The 23,269-nt window shown below is 47.4% G+C and overlaps 1 protein-coding gene across 5 annotated transcripts in view; it reads right to left on the reverse strand.

The window, feature by feature from the left end:
* The window catches only part of CTCFL (CCCTC-binding factor like), a 28,770-nt gene extending 10,911 nt beyond the window's left edge, over positions 1-17,859 (reverse strand). For 3 of the 5 annotated variants that reach the window (XM_054674389.2, XM_054674388.2, XM_063802663.1), the window contains exons 1-9: positions 17,226-17,338; positions 15,712-16,265; positions 15,114-15,324; positions 11,254-11,424; positions 10,805-10,938; positions 7,764-7,884; positions 6,668-6,817; positions 4,692-4,852; positions 690-872 (exon numbers count right to left, since the gene is read on the reverse strand). In XM_054674389.2, coding sequence (XP_054530364.1) covers positions 690-872; positions 4,692-4,852; positions 6,668-6,817; positions 7,764-7,884; positions 10,805-10,938; positions 11,254-11,424; positions 15,114-15,324; positions 15,712-16,254 — 1,674 coding nt within the window. In that variant the 5' untranslated portion in view covers positions 16,255-16,265; positions 17,226-17,338. Of the gene's footprint in view, positions 1-689; positions 873-4,691; positions 4,853-6,667; positions 6,818-7,763; positions 7,885-10,804; positions 10,939-11,253; positions 11,425-15,113; positions 15,325-15,711; positions 16,266-17,225 lie in introns of all 5 variants that reach the window. The other 2 variants (XM_054674390.2, XM_054674391.2) reach the window with 2 other exon arrangements.
* Positions 17,860-23,269: the final 5,410 nt, after the last annotated feature.

A 23,269-nucleotide genomic window follows, 5' to 3' on the forward strand; every position in this document is an offset into this window, starting at 1 on the left:
CAGCACTATTCTTTTTTTTTAATTAAAAAAGTTATTTTAGAGACAGGGTCTCACTATGTCTTTGAGGCCAGAGTGCAGTGGTGCGATTGTGACTCACTGTAGCCTCCAACTCCTGGGCTCAAGTGGTCCTCCTGTCTCAGCCTCCTGAGCAGCTAGGCCTACAGGGGTGCACCACCACAACCAGCTAATTTTTTTGGAGGGATGGGGGTCTCCCTGTGTTGCCCAGGCTGATCTCAAACTCCTGGCCTCAAGTAATCCTCCCACCTTGGCCTCTCAAGTAGCTGGGATTATAGACACCAATAACATTATTCTAGGGACATCTGAAAAAATGTGTGAAAACTGCATTCTCTCTGTCAAGTAGCCTAAATCTAGTTCACTGTTTGAAAATATTACACTAAAAGCTGGGGTTCTTTGGGGAGTCTGATAACTCTCTATTGTAAGATTTTGTGTGTTGGATTGTCCTTTTTTTTTTTTTTTTTTTAGGGGATGAGAAGACCACACTTTCATAGGATTCTTCAAGAATTTTGTGATTTTAAAAAACTAATAACCACTTTCCTAAGGCATGACAGATGCTCCTGAAGTCCTGGCAGGTTTCTATAATCAGGTTTAAACTCTCCTGGTGTGACACTGTCCTCCTGAGATAGAGGGATCTTTCCATGGGGGATTTACTGTGACTTAAGTAAGCTTACCCAGCGGGAAAAGCCTTTGCCACACTTGGAGCATTTGTAAACAGTCGGGACGAAATTTGCATCGTGGTATTTCCTGAAGTGAGCGTTTAGAAGTTGCTTCTGTCGGAAACATTTATTGCAAGAAAGGCAGGTGAATGGTTTCTCTCCAGTGTGGGTACGAATGTGAGCGGTCATATGACGTTCCTAAGAGGGAAGGGGAAGAAAGCAGCTTGTCTAGTTCAAAGGGTTTTCTCGATATTAGACATTGTTTATCGTACAATACCTTTTATTTCCCTCCCCAAAGATGAGTCCACTATTAAGCAGAATTACTGCAAACACATTCTGAACAAGGCAGCATTCACTCTCAGTAAGTGGCCGCCTAGGAAACAAAACTCGTATGCAGCAGCAGCAAGTGACAAACGTCTTGCAGTGGATTCCTTGCTGGCTCTCCTGTCCTGTTGGGATGTGGGAGTACACACCGCAGGGCGTGAAAGGATGGTCCTTTGTCCTCTCATTACTGGGAGTCCTCCTTCTATACAACTATTTACAATTACCTGAATTTACAAACGGCAAATAGAACCTGCAAACTTAAAAATCAAATGTCAGAGTTTAAATTCAGCAGACCTTTGGGGTTGCAAGTACCTTAAGTATCAACATTTTTCCATTTACTTCCCAATAGTATCGTAACAGATCTTAATACCGATTTTTTTTTTTTTTTTTTGAGACAGGGTCTTGCTCTGTCACCCAGGCTGGAATACAATGGAACAATCATAGCTCACTGCAATCTCAAACTCCTGGGCCCAAGTGATCCTCCTGCCTCAGCCTCCTGAGTAGCTGGGACTGTGGACGCATGCCACTATGCTCGGCTCAGTTTGTATTTTTTGTAGAGACAGGGTCTCACTATGTTGCCCAGGCTGGTCTCAAACTCCTAGCCTCAAGCAATTCTCCTGCCTTAGCCTCCCAAAGTGCTGGGATTATAGGTGTGAGCCACTGTACCTGGCCTAAATAGAGATTTTATCTTAGACAGGAGAAAATAATTTGGGAAATCAGGAAAAAAATATGTATGAAGTCAAGCAAAAGTACACATTTTGTTTGATTTAAAATGTGATGATTATTTGGATTAAATATATATTCGGCCATTTCTGCATTACTGTCAGTGGCCTAACTGATGGTCTTTCTTCTAATCTTTCTCTCACCCAATTCACTAAACACCCTCTTCCACGCACAGCTTTCACCTTGTCACCCTCCTTTGGGACAGCATCTCTGGCGCTCCCTGCTGGGAGCCTGACTCTCCAGGACCGCGGCAGCCAGGAGCACCCAGCAGTGCTCCAAGCCTCTGCCCACGGCCACGGCCTGCCTGGCTGCTCTCTACTCCCACATACCTGCTGTATGCCTGCTCCAGGGCCCCCTCATCCTTTCCAAGTCCTATCCATCTTTCAGGAAGCCCTCCTAGTTCATTTGAATAAATATGAGCCTGAGGCCTCAGAATATTCTTTGTTCAAAATCTACCAGAAAAGCTCCTTTTCCCTTATTCAAAGCATTTACAATTTACAGCCCACACTTCAAAACACACAGTAAGCACTGATTTTCACCTTTGGTAACCAATAGCATGCAATACTTTGAAGCAGTGTTTTGGTTTTCAAACTTCTACTCTGAGGGCCTTTTATACTTTAAAAAATTACTGTGGCCTCTGAAGAGCTTTTATTTATACAGGTGGCATGTATTAGTATTTACTTTCTTAGAAAGCAAACCTGGGGAATTCTTAAGTGTTTTTTAAAATAAAACAATTTATTAACTCATTTAAAAATAAAAACAAACCAACTACATATTATTTCTGTAAAATTATCTATTTTTCAAAACAAAAATAACCTAACGTCTGTCTTAATAGATAAGGTTTCCAGTTAAAATACAGGCTGCAACTACTTGTATATAAAACTATTTGTTGTTGTCTGAAATTCAAATGTCACTAAGTGTGCTGTATTTTTATTTGCTAAGTCTGACAGCTCTATTAAAAGCATTGGGGGCCAGGCACGGTGGCTCACGCCTATAATCCCAGCACTTTGGGAGGCCGAGGCGGGCAGATCACGAGGTCAGGAGATCGAGACCATCCTGGCTAACATGGTGAAACCCCATCTCTACTAAAAATACAAAAAATAAACCAGGCGTGGTGGGGGCCGCCTGTAGTCCCAGCTACTCAGGAGGCTGAGGCAGGAGAATGGCGTGAACCCAGGAGGCGGAGTTTGCAGTGATCGCGCCACTGCACTCTAGCCTGGGCAACAGAGTGAGACTCCGTCTAAAAAATAAAAAAATAAAAAAAGAATTCAGATGGATTCCTATCTCTGCTCTTCCCTCAGTCCACTGGAGTATGTTAAGTGATAAAGAAAATTTGGTCTCATAGACATGTAGTTTGAAAAGAGAGCAACATTTCACTAGCTCTTCCAAATAACTGTGGGCATTCTTCTCTCACTAAAATTCAGTTAGTAGTAATTTCTTTTTTTAGGGTCTCACTCAGTTGTCCGTGCTGGAGTGCAGTGGTATGAACACAGCTTACTGCAGCCTCAACCTCCTGGGCTTAAGTGATCCTCCAACCTTAGCCTCCTGAGTAGCTGGGACAGATATGCACCACCACCCACAGCTAATTTTTGTATTTTTTTGTAGAGACGGGGTCTCATTATGTTGCCCAGGTTGGTCTTGAATTCCTGAGCTCAAGAGTTCTGTCCATCTCGGCCTCCCAAAGTGTTGGGACTATAGGTGTGAGCCAGTGTGTCTGGCCATGGTAATTTCTTACCATGGGTTGCAATGTGGAATCTGAAACCGTGCCAAAGAACTTGTGCTCCTCTGCGACATTATAACCTCTTGGTCTATCTTTTACTTTGAATGGATCTTTTACCTGTGTGTGAGTCTGTAACATCATGGATTGGTCATTTGGAAAATACTAGTTCACTTGAGTTATGCAGATCTTCTAAATGCTGACATATTTCATTACACAATATAAAAGTTGCTTTAAAAAAAATCACTCTAATCCCTTTTTTTTTTTTTTTGAGATGGAGTTTTGCTCTGTCGCCCAGGCTGGAGTGCAGTGGCGCGATCTCGGCTCACTGCAACCTCCGCCTCCCAGGTTCAAGCAATTCTCCTGCCTCAGCCTCCTGAGTAGCTGGGACTACAGGTGTGTGCCACCACGCCCAACTAATTTTTGTATTTTTTAATAGAGACGGGGTTTCACCATATTGGCCAGGCTGGTCTCAAACTCCTGACCTCAAGTGATCCACATGCCTCGGCCTCCCAAAGTGCTGGGATTGCAGGTGTGAGCCACCGCACTTGGCCTACATTGTTCATTTTTTTAAAAAATGTCCACCAACGCCCAATGACTGAGTAAACAAAATTTGTTTATCTTGTTCCTTTCTTAGTGAAAATGACATTCACTGAGAAAGTGGCTACTTGAGCTGGAAATTCAAACAAACCCCCAGGTGCTTTTCCTCCAAGCTTTGGAAGACAGTGGAGGTGCGTATGCCGGCTTCTCATCTCATCACAAAGATTATTAAAAAGAAAGTATTCCAGGTAAAGACTGAATAAAGTTAACAACTTTAACTGCCTCTTCAAGCACACTGTCATGTAAAACTGCCCTTTATTTTTGCTGCCAGTGTGTGAAGGTGAAGAATACCACAACCACCAATTCCACTGGGTGTCACTGCCTTGATCCAGGCTAAGGACCACCACTACTTTGGCACCAAAAGGGCAAATGTCAATGTCTCAAAAGGGCAAATGACACCTTTCCATTATCATAACAAAGGCTTGGCTCTTGTGGGGCCCTAGTTGGTCACAGGGAGCTCTGGGGATACGTGAACATACTTTAAGAACTGTTGTTTTGAATGACTGGCTCACAGTTGCTTTCTGGTTATTCTGAATAGGCTACTCTAGTAAAAGCATGACTTTTCTCAATATCTTCAAGGTGGTAGAGAATCCCACCCAGCCCTCCATTCTTCCACACACCACTGCCTCTCCAAATTAAGTAAAGTACAATACCTGCTTGCAGGCATAACTGCAGTGTTTGCACTTGAACCTCTTCTCATTTTTATGAGTTTTCTGGTGCTGAATGAGGGCATAGCGTTCATGGAAGACAGCAGGACAGTAGCGGCATTTCAGCTCTGCAGCGCTGTAAGCATGCAAGTTGCGCATATGCACACCTAAAATGGTCACAGAACATTATATACTTCAAGAGTGTTGTTTTCTGTTAGCCTGCTTCCCCTCTCCTCTAAACCGGGGTTTCTCAGCCTTGGCGCTGGAACATGCTAGTTCCTTCCTGGGCAGGGCAGGGTGGGCTATCCTGTGCATTGTAGGATGTTAAGCAGCATTCCCGGTGTCTGTCTACCAGATGCCAGCAGCACCTCTTTCTCCCCGGTTGTGAAAGCCAAAATACCTCTAGATATCACCGCCTGTCTTCTGGGTGGTAAAATCATTCTCAGCTGAGAACCACTGCTTTAAACGAACAGAATGCTGAAATATCATTTTAATACTCTCAGTATGGAGTTAAATATTATATAAGGTATGTCACACCAGACCTAAAATGTTCATTGAACAAAGCACTTTGAGAACTATTATGGGGTAGGTGAATTTTAGGATGATGTTAAGGTGGTTTTATTTAAAAAGATATAATATCTTTATTTTACCTTAAATAATCCACTCGTTGTTAGAAGTCAGTGCCCTGTTATTTCCTATGTTGAAATTAACCTGAGACACATGGTAAGGTCTGGCTGGGTTTGCTCATCTAAGTCTAAAGCATGATGGTCTTGTGATACTTGTGTAAGAAGACAAATGACAATGGACAGCTGTGTGATGGAGCTACTCCACCTTACCCACAGTGACTCAGACATTTAGAGAGCTTGATTTCTCATATAGTCATGGGAAGGAAGAATTAATGTGTTTATAAAGCATCTTACAGGGCTATGTGGAGTGTATCACCCACTGGCATGAGATGGATATAAACCATGTTACTTTGCCATGGTGTCAAAAAAGTCTAGCAACTGGCTAGACTTGTGCCCCACCAAGCCCCACTGGACTGTGTTTTGTGATGTGCTGGTATCTACGGCAACAATGACAGAATGGTCCAGATGAAAAATAAAAGTGAAGACTTTGTGGAACACCTTTCGCCTTTCAGAAAGGTTTTCAAAAAAATTCAATTCATCTCCAGAATTTCTTTGGGCAAAAGGGTCAATATTTTGTGTATCACAGTGTCATACATTTTGGAAAGAGAAATAAGATCGTGGAAAAGGGAGGCCCAGGAATCCTGAAACAAAGAAGAGGCTCGTTCACTCATGCTTCCCACACCCTCCCTCCCATTGCTCAACACTGGCTGGCTTCCCCACAGGCAGTATCAAATCCCAGCTCCTAGGCCTGCTGTTCCAAGACCCTCTGGATTCCCTCTCCCACTCTGCGGGGTGTGACAGTTAAAAGGCTCACCATGGTAGATGCGGATTACACATTACAGGCCCGCCTCCTTTCCCGAAGTGACTGTCTTAAGGGGAAAACTGTGTCTTTTGAAACTTCTGCTTCCAAAACTTCTTAGGCCCACAGCCAGGGTTTAACAAAAGCTTGCTGGGTGTCATAGAGCACTGATAAATAGGAACCCAGAATCCAGCCACCTCCTAGCACCCTTGGTTCATATGACTCCCAGGCAGGTTACTCTATGTCTCTGATCCCCAGTGTCCTCATCTGAAAAATAGGCCCAATGTGGAATGAAGTAATACCCATCTGTGAAAGGTCTTATCACGTGCATACGGAACAGGCCTGGGCCCGGATTCTAAAAACATGCTATAAAATGCACTTATGAGATCCAGCCACCAGATGGTGCGACAGGACTTCTGGAAGAAAATTCGTCCCAGGGCCAAGTTCCCGAAGACCAGGCCTCCCAGTATCAGGGCCAGTACTTTGCAGGTTTATAGGGCCTCACTCCAAAGAGCCTGCAAATGCTGTAGTAAAAGAAAGATCGCTAAACCACTCACGTAGGTCGCTTTTCCGTGCAATGATGGTGGCACAGTGGGGACACTGGTATTTGGGGACATTTTCGCCATGTTTCTGCAGAATATGTATTTTCATGGTCCCGCTCTGGGTGAAGCGGGTGTGGCAGATGTGGCATTCGTAAGGCTTCTCACCTGAGATGCAGACAACAAAGTGATTCCCCCTCCAGGCCTGATCCTTGCCAAAGGCCACCTGTGCTGAAAGTGTTTCTTTTGCCCCAAGCCTCCTTTATCAACCCCCTTCTCACCGGACAACCCCCAATTAGTATGAGACTCCCGAATCAAGCCCAGACAGCTTATGTCAAGTACAGCTGTGTCCATGATGGACTAGAGACATGACTTCCCCGCATCTGGTGGCTACGCAAGAGTTCAAGGTGGTTCACATCCATAGGGCTGTATGAATAACCAAGAAGTACACATAAACGTATTCTTAACACAAGACATCAAGTACCTCTGTTACAAAACCAGCACACTTTATGTTTTGCCTTAAAGTTGAAGAATGAATTAAGGAGTTGACTTTTATTTATTTTTATTTACTTTTTTTTTGAGACAGGTTCTCACTGTCACCCAGGCTGGAGTGTAGTGGCACAATCCCGGCTCACTGCAGCCTCAACCTCCTGGGTTCAAGTGATTCTCCTGCTTCAGCCTCCCAAGTAGCTGGGATCACGCCACCAGGCCCAGCTAATTTTTAAATTACTCGTAGAGACAGGGTCTCCCTATGTTGACCAGGCTGGTCTCAAACTCCTGGACTCAAGGGATCCTCCTGCCTCAGCCTCCCAAAGTGCTGGGATTACAGGTTTGAGCCACCATGCCTGGCCAGGAGTTGAGTTTTAAATACCTGAAAAATCTACGGAAGCAAATATTTTGTGTTTTACTCCACAAAGTGGGGTTGTGGCACAGTATCTATGCAGACTCTCTTACTGCTAAATAAAGGTACAGATCAAGATTCTCGTATCATGAAGGCACGCAAAAATCCACTTTTACCTTTGAACTTTAATTGTGCCAATAAAAAGTAATTTTTTAAAGCTTGCTTTAAGAGTTAACACTGTAGGTATCAGGCCTTCAGCACCAGAGCCCTTACCTGAGTGCGTTCTCATGTGGCGTTTCAGCTTGTAGGTGTCTCTGCTGGCATAGCTGCACTGGCAACACTGAAAGGGGCGCTCCCCAGTGTGGGATCGGACATGGCGCTTCAATTTACTTGCCTAATGAATACATAAATGATGTTCGTTGCAATAGAAACTAAAAAATGGCAGAGTCTTCCATTAATCAGCATTGTAAAAGAGATTTAAATTAATCATATTTTAACAGAGCACCAGAGCATATTTCACTCACTGAAAAAACATGAAAAAGTCATCACTTTTGATCATTTGTTATGGGCGATTTTATCTCATTTGATGTGTGTGTGTATAAGCTCCTTTAGGGAAAATGAGCAGCAGTTCTGAGAGACTTTCACGTTCACCTTCACTTTAAGCCTACCTGCCGAATGCCATACAAGATTTTGTTGTCATTTCTAAGGCAATATATGCTCAATAGTTACAAAATTTAGATTACACTGTAAAAGCACAAAGGCAAACATTTTTTTTTCCTTGCATAAAGTGAAAATCTTGAAACTCTAGCTCTTGTTGGGTGTGGTGGCTCACGCCTGTAATCCCAGCACTTTGGGAGGCTGAGAGGGGTGGATCACCTGAGCTGAGGAGTTTGAGACCAGCCTGGGCAACATAGCAAAACCCTGTCTCCACCAAAAATTAAAAATGAGCTAGGTATGGTGGCACACACCTGTGGTCCCAGCTACTCGAGAGGCTGAGGTGGCAGGACTGTTTGAGCCTGGGAGGCTGAGGCTGCAAAGAGCCAAGATCACACCACTGCACTCCAACCAGGGTAACAGAGTCAGACCATGTCTCAAAAAAAAATAAAATAAAATAAAAACGAAACCCTAGCTCTTTAATGGAGGAACATCTGTATGTCTTGCCTCATGGTCACAAGTCCTGCAGACTCCACCCTGGCTGGCCCCAGGGTAACAGTGTGAGTGGAGGAAGGTGTCCCTGGCTATTCAGCATTGGTGCCATGTGACAGCGGGTTCCTAAGAAGAATTAAGTTTTAAGTAGAAGAAATTAAATTCTAATTTGAGTAATTATGTATCCCAGGCAATCAGTTAAATAGCAAACAACATAATACCTCCCATTTGAGCATTCACTGCCTGACTCGTTGATTGCCTTCTAGAACTATTCTTATTCTGTATTCGTGTATCACAGGCCCTTATCTACTGCTAGCAGGAAATGGGGGCATCAGCTACACGTGGACTACAGACATCAGGAAGCTGCATCAGTCCTGCTGGTGACCCAGGGATGCCACACTCCATCTGCCTCCCCAGTAAGTGATGAGCGCACAGAAGCCTAAGGAACACTCGAGAACAAAAGAAGGCTTAGAATGGAAAACAACAGCCAAGCCAAAAAATTTCACTTAGGTTTTCAGAAGAAAAGTGAATGCCTTCAAGTATATTAGAAAGCAAAACAAAAAGAATTTTAAAAACTGTATAGCATGAAAGTTTTGAGGAGGGTAAGTGGTGTGAATGAGCAAAGAAGGCCATTAAAAAAGACTCTGGATGACTCTTAAAGGTGGGATGGGAGGACAATGGGAGTTCAAATGCTTTTTTTTTTTTTTTTTTTTGAGACAGTGTCTCACTCTCGTCCAGACTGGATCACGCGATTTCAGCTCACTGGAACCTCTGCTTCCCAGATTCAAGTGATTTTCCTGCCTCAGCCTCCTGAGTAGCTAGGACTACAGGCATGTGCCACCACACCTGGCTAATTTTTTGTATTTTTAGTAGAGACAGGGTTTCACCATGTTGGCCAGGCTGGTTTTGAACTCCTGACCTCAAGCAATACGCTCACCTTGGCCTCCCAAAGTGCTGGGATTGCAGGCGTGAGCCACCGCACCCGGCCAATTCAAAAGCTTTTTTTAAAAAAGGGGCACATCTGCACCACAGCTTTGATACGTTCCTGCTGCCATTTTTGTCACGGGATGGGATGAGGGAACAAACAAGCATGGCAAGACTTGAGGAGACTGCAAAAATGGGGGGCTATGGCAGCAATAGAGACCCCTGTGCTGAGGCTACCTCCCACAGGCTGCGTGCAGACCGCTGGCACTGGGGGAGGGTCTCGTGGACCTAGGAAGTTTGTACTAAGCACTGGCAGGACACCAACAAAAAGTCCACTCCAGGCTTAGGATCCCCAGGTGACTCTGTTCCCTGAACCCTCTATTTTGCATTCTCATACTACAATCACAACCTTTAACTCAGATGAGAAATAATTTTTTTAAAAATAGTAACAGCAGAAAAAAGTTCTTGGAATCAAATTCTGACCCTAACCATGAAATTTCCCAATTTGTGAAACCCGGCTGCACTGTTACTATATTTAATCTTCAGCTGTTCCCTTTAACTTAGTTCCATTTGGGTGTACTGTCAACCCAGTCCCGACCAGGCTCAAAACCGGGCCTCAGCCTGTTTCCCAGCACACAGTGAGACCCTGACAATTAACTGGTAGAAACTGGTACTGACTAGTAAAAGCAGTGCTCTGCCTGTTTCACGTGAGTACCGCCAAACCTGTTAGAAGGTACAAATAAAGCAAATTAATTAAAATGACTATGGCACACCTGAAGTTTGAAAAGGGTGGTCTCTCTGTAATTAAAAACAGAAACGTCTATGCTTAAATCTTCGAGCAAGCTGCTTTGTATCTAATCAAGCTCAAAAATTTCAGCCAACATTGAGATTGGATCTGCATTCTACGTTAGAGCAAATACATTTTGATTTTGTGGCCCAGAGTACTAGATAAAATGCAGAACTTTTAAACAAATCTGGGACTTATTTCTTGACCACAGATGGTTTATTTGTAATTTGTAGACCTTTACATATTATTTTCACTAATTAGTAATCAAAGAAACAAAGAAATCCAATTTTCTATTTTAACTTCATAAAAGAGAATGCATATTATTTCCTGCATAAATTTTATATGAATAATAAAAAGCCTGTTTGTAACAGATTCTACTGTTAGTTACACTTGGAGTAACTTGTACAGCAGCCTCTACTAAGATGCCATGAAGCTTCAAGTCCAAGAATGGCTTTACCTCCACACTGGCATACTTGCACATGGAACATTTAAAGGGTTTCTCATGAGTATGTTTATAGCGCGTGTGTCGGACGAGTTCTCCACTGGTGACAAATGCCATGTTGCAGTCGTTACACTTGTAGGGCCTGGTTCCTGTAAAATCACATAGTTCATACTTTCAAAACAAGACTTAACCAGAAACATTCCAAGGAATTCATAGCTTTTTAATTACACTCAGTCTCAAAAATGCTTTAAAAATTAAGAAGAGGCTCCTTAAACTATAAATACCACAGATGCATGTGAGAAAAATCTTTGTAACAGTATTTTTAATGGAAATTCAAGAAAAAGAAGACAAAACTAAAGTATAAAATGTTACACGATTCTACTGTAGAAACAGGTGGATTCACATTCTTAACATAAGCCTTAACACACATCATTCCAGAGAAACAGCCTTCCCGGCAGTTTTACCTGTGTGGGTGTTAACATGGTTCCGCAGCAGAGTGACCGTACGGAAGGTTTTCAGGCAGAGGTGACACAGGTGAGGCTTCTCATTGGTGTGAGTTTTCATATGACGATTAAAACTCGACATTCTAGAAGAGGTGAACATGCAGACATCACAGTGGAAGGTTTGTTTTGCTCCTATAGGGAGGAAATAGACAGTTTATGTATTTGTTAGAGGTTCAAATTCCATTTAAATACGTGAAAGTAAATCAGCACATCGTCCTTTCAACTAACGTGGGAACTGAACAATAGCAAATGCTATTTATATCCACAAGCTGATCGAAGCAATTCAGGACACCATGTTCCTGGATAATGAACAATGCATTTTCGCTGTTTCAAGATGGGCCGATGTCTGTTTCTGGGCACAGAGTGGACTAGGTACTCTGCTCATCCTTCTTGCTGAGAAAAAAAATGCTAGGGAGGAGATGCCTGAACATTTCAGAATGTCTTGTAGACCTAAGGAGAGATGAGAAAAGGCACACCGCCTACCTGAAGTGGGGCGCCCGAGAAATGTGGCCCTGCATTCTCTGTAGGGTGAACTAAAGATAACCCGCCCCATCTCTGCATCCTTCTCTCTAGCCAGGGGACTGCAAGAAAAACCATCTAGAATGGTGCCATCCAAAACCACAGCCATAAGTCATGTGTGACTCTTAAATTTGGACTTAATTAAAATTAAATATAATTAAACATTTAGTTTCTCTGTTGTAAGCCGCATTTCAACTGCCCAAAGGCCACATGGAGATAGTGGGCACTGTACTGAACAGGGCAGATAAAGACCATTTCCATCAGCAAAGGAAGTTCTCTTGGATGATGCTGGTCTAGCACTGATGGAGAGGTGAAAACATTTGCCCTAAGAAGATGGCTCCAAAGAGGGAAGGTGGCCCCAGTGAGCATGTCCTGGGTGGTTCTAACAGTAACCCTTGGGGGATCTGGTTTAAGATAGTTTTTGACCATCACTGCCTGGCAGAAATTAATATATACCATCCCTTGAAGAACCCACTTTCACCCCAGGCTCCAAGGGATTCCCATAGATAACAGTAAAAAGAACCAATCAGCTCACAGTGATAAATAAGATGCCAGTGCAAGGGCAGCGGAAACAAACAGAAGACTCAGACCTACAAAGACTTCAGATGTTGGAATCATCAAATACAGAATATAGCTGAGATGTTATTCTCAAAATCCATCCCTCCATAAAGGCAATGAAAACAACTGGCAAAAAAATGTCACAAGCAACTTTTTCAGGACCCTGGAAACTAACTGGAAGCTTCCAGCAACCAGGGGAAACAATTTAAAAAATCTAGCTGAGTCTCAGTAAAAAAGAGAGCTTGGTGGAATTCTAACTTATTCTGGTTCCATTCTCTGCTCCCTAGCTCAGGGGTGGCCTTGAAAATAACAATCCAAGCTATATTAACAGAATGATGAAAAAAACAACAACACATGATCATCTCAATAGATGCAGAAAAAGCATTTCATATAATCCAACACCGTTTTCTTGATAAAATACTCAACCAACTTGGAATAGAAGGTTTATGGGTTGAGTTGTGACCCCTGCAAAAATACGTGAAGTCCTCATGCCAGATACCTGTGAATGTGATCTTATGTGCAGAAAGGGTCTTTGCAGATGCGATCAAGCTAAGCTGAGGTCATGCTGGATGAAGGTGGGTCATAAGCCAATATGACTGGCGTCCTTATAAGAAGACGAAAAGAGATGTAGAGACATACAGGAATAATTCCATGTGATAACAGAGGCAGAGATTGGAGTAATGCATCTGCAAGCCAATGAATGGCACGACTGCTGGCAATACCAGAAGCTAAGAGAAAGGCATGAAATATATTCTCCCCGACAGCCTTGCAAGAGAGCACGGCTTTGCCAACACCTCAATTTCACACTCGTAGCTTCTATAACTGTGAGAGGTATGTTTCTGTTGTTTGAAGCCACTCAGTTTGTGGCACTTTGTCATGGCATCCCTGGGAAGCTAACACAGTGCCAGTTAAAAATGGGCCAAAGATTTGAATAGCCATTTTTTCCAAAGAAGATACGTAAGTGACCAATGAAAACATGAAGAGATAGTCAACACCCTTCGTCATTAGAGAAATGGAAACCAAAACTACAACGAGATACCTCTTCACACCTGCTAGGATGGCTATAATTAAACAATAACAACAAATGGAAAACAAGCGTTGGTGAGGATGTGGAGAAACTGGAAGCTACACACACTGCTGGTGCAAATTCAAATTGGTGCAGCTGCTATGGAAAATAGTGTGGTAGCTCCTCAAAAAATTAAACATAGAGTAACCACACCATCCAGCAATTCCACTCCTAAGTATATACGCAAAAGAACTGGAAACAGGTGCTCAAACAAAAAACTTGTACACAGATGGTCATAAGAGCACCATTCACACTTGCTGAAAGGTGGACACAATTGCAGTGTGCATCAGTGAATGAATGGATAAATAAAATGTGCTATACCCATACAGGGATTATTACTTAGCCATTAAAAACGAATGAAGCGCTGACACATGCTACAATACCAACAAACCCTGCAAACATGATGCTAAGCTCAAGAATCTAGACACGAAAGGCACATGGTATACATATATGATTCAACTTCTGGAAAATGTCCAGAACAGGAAAATCTATGGAAACAAAAAGTAGATTAGTGGTAGCCAGGGGCTAGGAGGAACAGAGTAGGAAGTGACTGCCTAATCGGTACAGGCCTCTTATTGGGGTGATAAAAATATTCTGGAATTTAGACAGTGTTGATGGGTCTACAAATTTGAATATATCAAAAACCTAAAAATGAGCTAGAAATTGTAAAACTTGGGGTGCAAAGCTCTTGATTTAAACATATGAGAAACTACCATGTACCAAAAGGCTGCAAACTCAACCACCTATGGAAGGCAGAGGCAAGAAACCTAAGTGAAGGGCCCTGACCACATGTAAGAATGGGGTGGTGGTGGCAGTGTGTTTGGTTGGCATTCTCCTTTTCTAAACTGAGTCACCTTCCAATCCCAGGCACCTGATGCCAGGAGGAAGGAAAACTGTGCCAAATGTTGCCGGATATAATTTAAAAGAGCTAGAAATTGAAATTTTGGGGGTGAAATATGTTGATTTAAATAAGTGAGAAACTAATATTTTTAAAAAATAAGCCAAACAAATTATTTTCATAGGACAAATTCATCCTGTGGGCTGCTGGAATGCAATCTCAGTTTAATATGCCTTTAATATTGCTTCAGAGTCTTCCTAATCTGGACCCATCCACCTCTCTGAGCACCCACCCAGCTCTACAGACACAGCAGAGCTCTCCACCCTCAGATACAAAGTAAATACTTCCAGAGCTACACGCCCAGACCACTTCCTAGTACTTGGAATCCTGATCCCCATCTTAGTGGCTTCTTTGTCCTGGACTCACCTAAATATCACCTCCCTTAGAAGGAACCCTCTACGGCTTCCTGAAGGAGGAATCACTCCTTCTCTTGGCCCTGAAGCACACGAGGCCTCACCACCTGTCCTGTAATGACTTGTCCCCCATATCCCTCTGGGGCTGCAAACTAGGCAGCAGAGACCAGGGCTTGGTCTTCTATGCTTACGTGCACAAGGCTTTGTGGGAACATTTTTACTGCGCTTTCAAAACGTTTGTGTGTAAAGTGCAAAACCCTTCTGGATTTGATTCACAATACAGAACATTAGTTTAAAATTTCTCCCATTTCCTGACATTTTGAAAGTAAAAGTCAACCACTTAAAACTTCAATTACCATCACCTGCCCATAAAGAAAAACACCAGCCCAGTTTTAGGGAGTCTATTCTATGAGATGAACTGGCCTACCCTTTGTCTTTCTTTGATTTTTTGTAGATCTGGCCTTTTCAGCATCTGCTTGACCAGCTGTAGGTTGATCCTCTTGTTCTTCCACATTTGAATTTGAAACTGTGAGAACAATTTCGTCACTTCTTTCATCTCCTGACATTGTTTCCACAAAAAAGAGCTGCTCCTTTGTTCTTTCAGCCAATAACTGGTTCTTCTCCTGCCCTTCCTCGAGCTAATAAACAACAACAAATATTCAAATATGATACTATTAATTTCAGTATAGTTAGACTTTTGCCTGGATGAAGTACAGAAAACAAAAAGAAAAGCAAAAGTTGAAGATTATGCATCACAATGTTAATTATTTCGCATCAGGGTTGTGGCAGTGAAACTTAACACTTTTTTTTAAAACATAATGCGCCTTACACTATTCCAATTAGCACCACTTTTAAAACTCTTTTTAAAAAAAGAACCTAAGAACTCTCAAGATTTTCCTAGGAAGTATTTGTACTGTCTTTAATTTGCAACTGCAAAATACCTTGTCCAGACATAATATTGCATAAAAGCCGACTTGAATTTTTTCTTTTTCATGTAAGGGGTTGTTTATTAAAACCAACTGTACCTTGATCAGTCCAGCAGTTTCAGCCAGGCTCACCGCTAACTTACTGTCTTCACTGGCCACCATCACATTCTCCTCTAGAGCGTGGAACTGTAACACCTCTATCTCTTGCAGGGAGTACAGCTCTTGCTGGATACCAATGGCCGCATACTGCTGCAGGCTCTGCCGGGGCCCTTCCTCAAGCCACAGCAACCCAGGGCCAGGCTGCTGCACCACCACCTGCACCCCTTCTTGCTGCTGTATGCTCAGCAAGCTCATATCCTGCAACTCCACAGCTTCAGAAGTGAAGTGCACCGTCTGCAGGGTCAGGATGTGTTTCTCGCTCTCCTCCGAGGGGGCCAGCACCAGCTCCACTTCTTCCTCCAGGACGCTGTCCTGGAAGGCCCCAGAGGTACGCTCGGCCTCCAACTCACTAGGGCTCCGATGGTCTTTCTCTCTGCACACTCCGTCTTTTTCCTCCTCCTTCAGGCCTTTTTCCGGCATCAACTCGAGTTCTTTGATTTTGGTGAATTGCTCAGAAAGGACAGAGATCTCAGTGGCTGCCATAATGACTTGGCCTGTTTGAAAAATAAGCAAGCGGTTTTCATAGGGGGAGAAGGGGGTGGTATGAGGAGGGATGGGGGGTGCTGGAACCGAGCAGGCTTTGGAGTTGAAACAAGGTCTAGCCTCAAAAGGTTTTGGACCTAGTAGGGTCAGAACAATGCTGATCTGGCCTGGGTCTAGGAGCGGGTCAAGGCTAAGCAGGATTTAGGCTAAAGCAGGATTTTGTACAAAACCCTAGAACGAACAGGTTTGGGCCTCAGCAGGCTTTGGGCCAGCACACATCCTGCGCCTGGCAAGGTTCCGCCTGAGCACACTCTGGCCCAGTGCATATCCTGGGCCTAGCAAGGTTAGGCCTGAGCCGGTTCAGTCAGTGAACATCCTGGGCCTAGTAAGGTCTGGGCCCAGCAGGCTCTCGGCCAGTGCACATCCTGGGCCTAGCGAGGTTCGGGCCCGAGCAGGCCCCGGGCCAGTGCACATCCTGGGCCTAGCAAGGTTAGGCCTGAGCCGGTTCAGTCAGTGAACACCCTGGGCCTAGTAAGGTTTGGGCCCAGCAGGCTCTCGGCCAGTGCACATCCTGGGCCTAGCAAGTTTCAGGTCCAAGCAGGCCCCGGGCCAGTGCACAACCTGGGCCTAGCGAGGTTCGGGCCCGAGCAGGCCTTCCCCTCGTGCACGGTTCTAGACCTAGCACCCTCAGAGCCAGGCAGGCTTTGGGCCTAGTGGCCTCGAGCCCACCCAGACTTGGCCAAGCAGCCCTCAGCCAGACCAAGCACACTCCTTCGGAGGCCTGGCAGGGTCCCTGCTTTACCCTGCCCCCCACGCCCCGCCCCGCCCCGACCCTCCCAGGCAGCCCCTCAGCGTCTGCCGCCCGCCCTTGGGCCTTTCCGGCCAGCCCCTCCCTCCGCCCACGCCCAGAACAGCCCATGTTCTTGGAGGAGAGCAGGTGGGCTTGACCCTGCCCGGGACTGGCCCCTCACCGCGGAAGGCGGGGCCGGAATGCCCGGCCCACTCCGTCTTTCGCTTGTGGGCTCTGCCTCGTGCACCGCGTGCTGCAGCCCACAGCCAGCCGCCGCAGGGCTGGCGCGAGAGTGGAGGGTGGCAGTGCGCAGGCGCGGAGCGGAAAAGAGGGGGCGTGAAGGGGGCGGAGCCAGGCAGGGTTGGGGGAGGGGTGATGTACTGTGGGGGCAGGGGGGAAGGGGAGTAGGGAGGGGGAGGGGGAGCACGGATGAGGAGGACCCCGCAGGCGGCACTGGTGGACCTGGGGGGGTGGATGAGGAGGGGAGGAGGGTCCCATACAGGGCACTGGGAGACCTGGGGTGGGGGTGGATAAGGAGGGGAGGAGAGCCTGCAGGGGGCACTGGAAGACCGGGTTGGTGGGGGGGGGCGCCTAAGGAGGGGAGGAGGGTCCTGCAGGCGCACGGAAATACCTTGGGGTTGAAGTGGATGAGGAAGGGAGGAGGGCCCCGCAGGGGGCGCTGGGAGACGGGGGGGGGGGGGGGACTAAGGAGGGCACGAGGGCCTGCAGGGGGCCTGGGAGACCTGAGGGGCAATGGATAAGGAGGGGAGGAGGGCCCACAGGAGGCACTGAGATACTGGGGGGAGGGGTGGAATGAGGGGGGGAGGGGTGGAATGAGGCGGGGAGGATAGCCCTGCAGGGGGGCTGGGAGACCCGAGAGGGGTGGTGGGTAATGGATAAGGAGGGGAGGGGGGCCTGCAGGGGGCCTGTGACACCTAGGGGAGGGGAATGGATAAGGAGGGTAGGAGGGCCAACAGGAGGCACTGAGATACCGGGGGGAGGGGTGGAATGAGGAGGGGAGAGCCCTGCAGGGGGGCGGGGAGAGCCCTGCAGGGGGGCGGGGAGACCTGAGGTGAGGGTAATGGATAAGGAGGGGAGGAGGGTCTGCAGGGGTTCTTGGGAGACCTGGGGGATGGATAGGAGAGGACGAGGGGAGGAGGGTCTGCAGGGGGCCCTGGGAGCCCTGCGGGGGGCGAGGGGTGGGGGAATGGATGAGGAGGGGAGGAGGGCCCGCAAGGAGGCACTGAGGTACTCGGGGGATTGGTGGAATGAGGAGGGAAGGAAAGCCCTGAAGGGGGCACTGGGAGACCTTGTGGGGGAATGGATAAGAGGGGAGCAGGGCCCGCAGGGGGCGCTGGGAGACCTTGGAGGGGAATGGATAAGGAGGGGAGGAGGTCCTGCAAGGGGTGCTGGGAGACCTGGGGGAGGGGAATGGATAAGGAGGGGAGGAGGGCCTGCAAGGGGTGCTGGGAGACCTGGGGGAGGGGAATGGATAAGGAGAGGAGGAGGGCCCGCAGGAGGCACTGAGATACTGGGGGAGGGGTGGAATGAGGAGGGGAGGAGAGCCCTGCAGGGGGCGCTGGGATACCTTGTAGGGGAATGGATAAGGAGGGGAGGGGGTCCTGCAGGGGGCGCTGGGAGACCTAGGGGAGGGGAATGGATAAGGATGGGAGGAGGGCCCGCCGGATGCACTGAGATACTGGGGGGAGGGGTGGAATGAGGAGGGGAGGAGAGCCCTGTAGGGGGCGCTGGGAGACCTGGGGGGGAAATGGATAAGGAGGAGAGGATGGCCGCAGGGGGCGCTGGGAGACCTTGGAGGGGAATGGATAAGGAGGGGAGGAGGTCCTGCAAGGGGTGCTGGGAGACCTGGGGGAGGGGAATGGATAAGGAGGGGAGGAGGGCCTGCAAGGGGTGCTGGGAGACCTGGGGGAGGGGAATGGATAAGGAGAGGAGGAGGGCCCGCAGGAGGCACTGAGATACTGGGGGAGGGGTGGAATGAGGAGGGGAGGAGAGCCCTGCAGGGGGCGCTGGGATACCTTGTAGGGGAATGGATAAGGAGGGGAGGGGGTCCTGCAGGGGGCGCTGGGAGACCTAGGGGAGGGGAATGGATAAGGATGGGAGGAGGGCCCGCCGGATGCACTGAGATACTGGGGGGAGGGGTGGAATGAGGAGGGGAGGAGAGCCCTGTAGGGGGCGCTGGGAGACCTGGGGGGGAAATGGATAAGGAGGAGAGGATGGCCGCAGGGGGCGCTGGGAGACGTTGGCGGGGAATGGATAAGGAGTGGAGGGGGGCCTGCAAGGGGCGCTGGGAGACCTGGAGGGGAATGGATAAGGAGGGAGGAGGGCCTGGAGGGGGCGCTGGGAGACTTGGGCGGGGGTGGCGGGAATGGATAAGGAGGGGAGAAGGGCCTGCAGGGGGCACTGAGACCTGGTGGGGAATGGATAAGGAGGGAGGAGGGCCTGCGGGGGGCGCTGGGGAACCTGGGGGGCTTGGATAAGAAGGGGAGGAGGGCCTGCAGGAGGCGCTGGGAGACCTGGGCGGGGCGGGGGTGGGGAATGGGTAAGGAGGGAAGAAGGGCCTTGCAGGGGGCGCTGGGAGACCTGGGGTCGGGGGGGAGGATAAGGAGGGGAAATGGGAGAGGATGGGGAATGGGGTGCTTAGAGACTTGGGTGGGAAATGGACGCAGCAGAGACTGGGCGGGGAGAGACCTTACAAGGGTTCCAGGAGATGGGTTGGGGTGGGCTGGACAGGGCAGAGTGGAGGGTGAGGAGGGCCCTCTGTGAGCCACGGAGACCTGAGCAGGAGCTAGGTGGGGGCTGGGAATGTGCAGGAAAGGAGACGTGGAAGGAGGGGGAGATAGGGCGGCAGGGGTGATGGAGATTGACAGGGACCCCAGACATGGGGGTCGGGAAATGGGGATGGAAATAAATGGAAAAAAAGAGGCTTCGTGGTGGGAAAGGGGAGGAACTCCGAGGGCTCTGGGGCACTGAGGTGTGCAGAGTTGCCGGGTCCTGAGTACCCTCGAGGGAGCAGAGGGAGCTCGAGGAACGAGGAAGAGAGGGGACGACGAGGGCAAAGAAGGGAGAACGTAGGCGGGTGTGGAGGAGGATGAGCGTCCGAGGGGGAAGATGGGGGAGTTGAGCAGAGAAAGGGCAGGAATGTGGGGGCTGGAAAGGGAGAGGAGGCAGCCGATGGAGCAGGGGTGCATCGGAGTTCATGGGTACTTCCCAGGAGCTCATTTAAGGCAGGTGGGAGGGCGGGGGATGTGGAGGGGCGGCAACACTGTGAACGGACTGAAGCCCGCTTAACTGTTCACTCTAAAGTGGTTCATTTCGTTACGTGTGTTTTCACTTCAATCAATTGCTTTTAATGGAAATTATTCATATTGATGGTCTCCAGAAGAAGTTGGGTTGATACCTGCAACCAGATTTTAAAAATGCAAATTTGGAGCCAATGAGTGAATGAAATAATTTGTACCTCACTGATTCTTTTAAGGCACAGCTTACAACGTTCCAGAAACTGTTCTATTTGTTTTCACTTTTGTTTCAAAATCTTAATGGCATTTTGTTTGCTGATTGTGAATAAATATTTGTATGCTGCGAAAAGCAAATCCAAAACCAACAGCTCAAAGGAGAAAGTGTGGCAAACAGGAGATTGGAGATTGGACCCCAAAACTCCTGGAGTGACGAAAATTGACCTGGATGAAGAAATGGCTTTCTCTTGGCCTTCTTTTGTTTAAACATATCTTCCAGTCCTGGGGATGGATTTCCCTCCCACCCATAGCCAGAGAACTTTCTGTATCCATCAAAGTGCTTTCTATGTTTGCCCGCTCTCCACAGCTCCGTCTTTGTCATTCGCGAATAGTATATAATCAAATTTTGTTTTCATTTTCAATAATATAAAAGATAGAACTAAATTCAGCTTTGAAAGACACCCATGTACCAGTGGGTACTGGTACACTTGCCAGTGACTTTCTTGGCTCCCTAGTTTCTGCGTGGTGTCTGGGGTTTCTGTCACACTATATGTACTATACAAAGAAAATACATATTTGAAGGTCACTGGGAAAGTAGTGTGCTATAATGACTTACTTTAAATCATTTAAATGAGTTTTTCTGCTTGAGTAATCAGCACCTATTTAGTGCCTCCTTGAGTAATTTTGCGTGATGGCTGTGACATGCTGCTAGGAAGTTTTTCAGAGTTTGTATTATAGAATCATGTTTAGAAAATTTCAAATACCAATTTAAAAGGCATTTTTTAAAAGGAGATATAAAGCCAGTGGGAGGAGGGATAGAGAAAGGGGAAACTGAGTTAAATTTGAAGGGGACAAAGGGGCTTAAAAAGAGAAAGAGAGGGAAAGGGAGGGATGAGGAGGAGGAGGGCCAAGCAGGCAGGGGAGGCAGGCCTGCAGTTGCTAAACTTTGCTCCTTCCCCGCGTTCTTGGATAATATTTGTGGGGAGGCACTCCAAGCCAGACCTGCTGGATTTCCTGCTCATAGGCCTGTGCGGCCCAGGAAACTGTTCAGAAAAGTAGGAGGTAGGATCCTATTTGTACCCTGAGCGTGTGGAGCAGTTTCTACCAGGTAAAGCTTCCATCCCTGTTTTTTAGGGGATCAAGATAGACTGCAAGGCAAGGTGCTTGCATTTAGTCTCAGATGAAAAGAACAGTGGACTCCTGGGCCCTCATCCTCCTTGTCAAGTCTCAATTCCTCAGATGGGCTTCAGTTCCCTCTTTAACCAATGCTGTGCACCTGTCCAGCCTTTTCATCTACAGAGTTCTGTCTCTGCTCCATCCAGACCCATCTCCTCCTTATCCCCAGGGGCTGTGCTAGAAGTGCATGTAAGGGGACAGAGTGTGTCTTGTTCCTTGCATCCAAAACCTGCTGAGACCCAGGCCCTCCTCGTAGCAAATGCCATTCGGTCTCTTACAGATGCCCAGGTGTGGTGACGGGCCAGCCATGGGTTCCCCCAGTGCCTGCTGTGGAGCTTGGTCATTTGCATCCTCCGGGTGACAATGATATTTATTATGCCTTTTGTACCCGATGTTTGGGGATTTCCATGTGGTGGACAGGTGAGCTTTGCTCTCCCAGCTGCCAACTGGCTGTAGTGCACATGTTTTGCAGGTGGTATTGCTTTGTGGTGGGTCCACACCATGAGCTTATCAGGCAATGTGCTCAAAGGAAAGGAAGGCCTTGCGAAGTATGTGGCACAGGTAGGGGCTATACGCATATTACTGTGTCCGTCCCCCCAAATTCATATGTTGAAGTCCCAACCCCCCGTACCTGGGGGTACAAAATGTCACGATATTTAGAGGTAGGACCTTTAAAGAGGTAACTCAGTTTGAACAAAGGCCACGGGGGGCAGTAGGGGTGGGGGAGAACTAAGCCACCTGACTGTGTTAGGGCCTCCAAAGAAGTGATTATTAAAATGATGGTGAGAGATGGGGTCCCAAGCCTACCTGGCTGAGGTCCTTATAAGAAGAGAAGACACCAGAGAAGGGCACACACAGAGGAAAGGCTGCGTGAGAGCAGCAAGAAGATGGCTTTGTGTGAGCCAAGAAGGGGGCCTCGGGAGAACCAAACTTGCCAACACCTTGCTCTTGTACTTCCAGCCTCCAGAACTGTGAGAAATAAATGTCTGTTTTCTTAGCCACTCAGTCTGTGGTGTTTTGTTACGGCAGCTCTAGCACACCAGTGCAGGTACACACCAGGACAGGCTCACACCAGTGCAAGCTCACACCATTGCAGGCTCATATCAGTGCAGGCACACACCAGGACAGGCTCAAACCAATGCAGGCACACACCAGTGCAGGCTCACACCAATGCAGGCTTACACCAGTGCAGGCACACACCAGTGCAGGCTCACACCAATGCAGGCTCACACCATGCAAATGGGACCGAGTGTGGGAGGCTGGGCTACTGCATGGCTGCGGAAAGCAAATGTTGGAAAACATATTCCACTTAGCCCTTTGGGCTAAGAATTATCCCCAGCACGTGTGCTTGACCGGGTGGGCATGGGGACAGATGAGCTCTAGAGCATTATTTGGAACTGGCATAGATTCAAATAGAGATGGACAAATCAGAAATGTAAAATATTTTGAAAAAAATTCTATGAGGCAGCAATGGATGAGACAGGCCATTGAGTGCTGTCATTGTCTTTAAAAAATACCATGTTCACTGCTTTCAAAGTAAGTGTCATGAGGTTTATTACTTAGTGGTTCCCTGGCT

Source organism: Pan troglodytes, chromosome 21 (assembly GCF_028858775.2).
Source record: "Pan troglodytes isolate AG18354 chromosome 21, NHGRI_mPanTro3-v2.0_pri, whole genome shotgun sequence".
NCBI lineage: Eukaryota > Metazoa > Chordata > Mammalia > Primates > Hominidae > Pan > Pan troglodytes.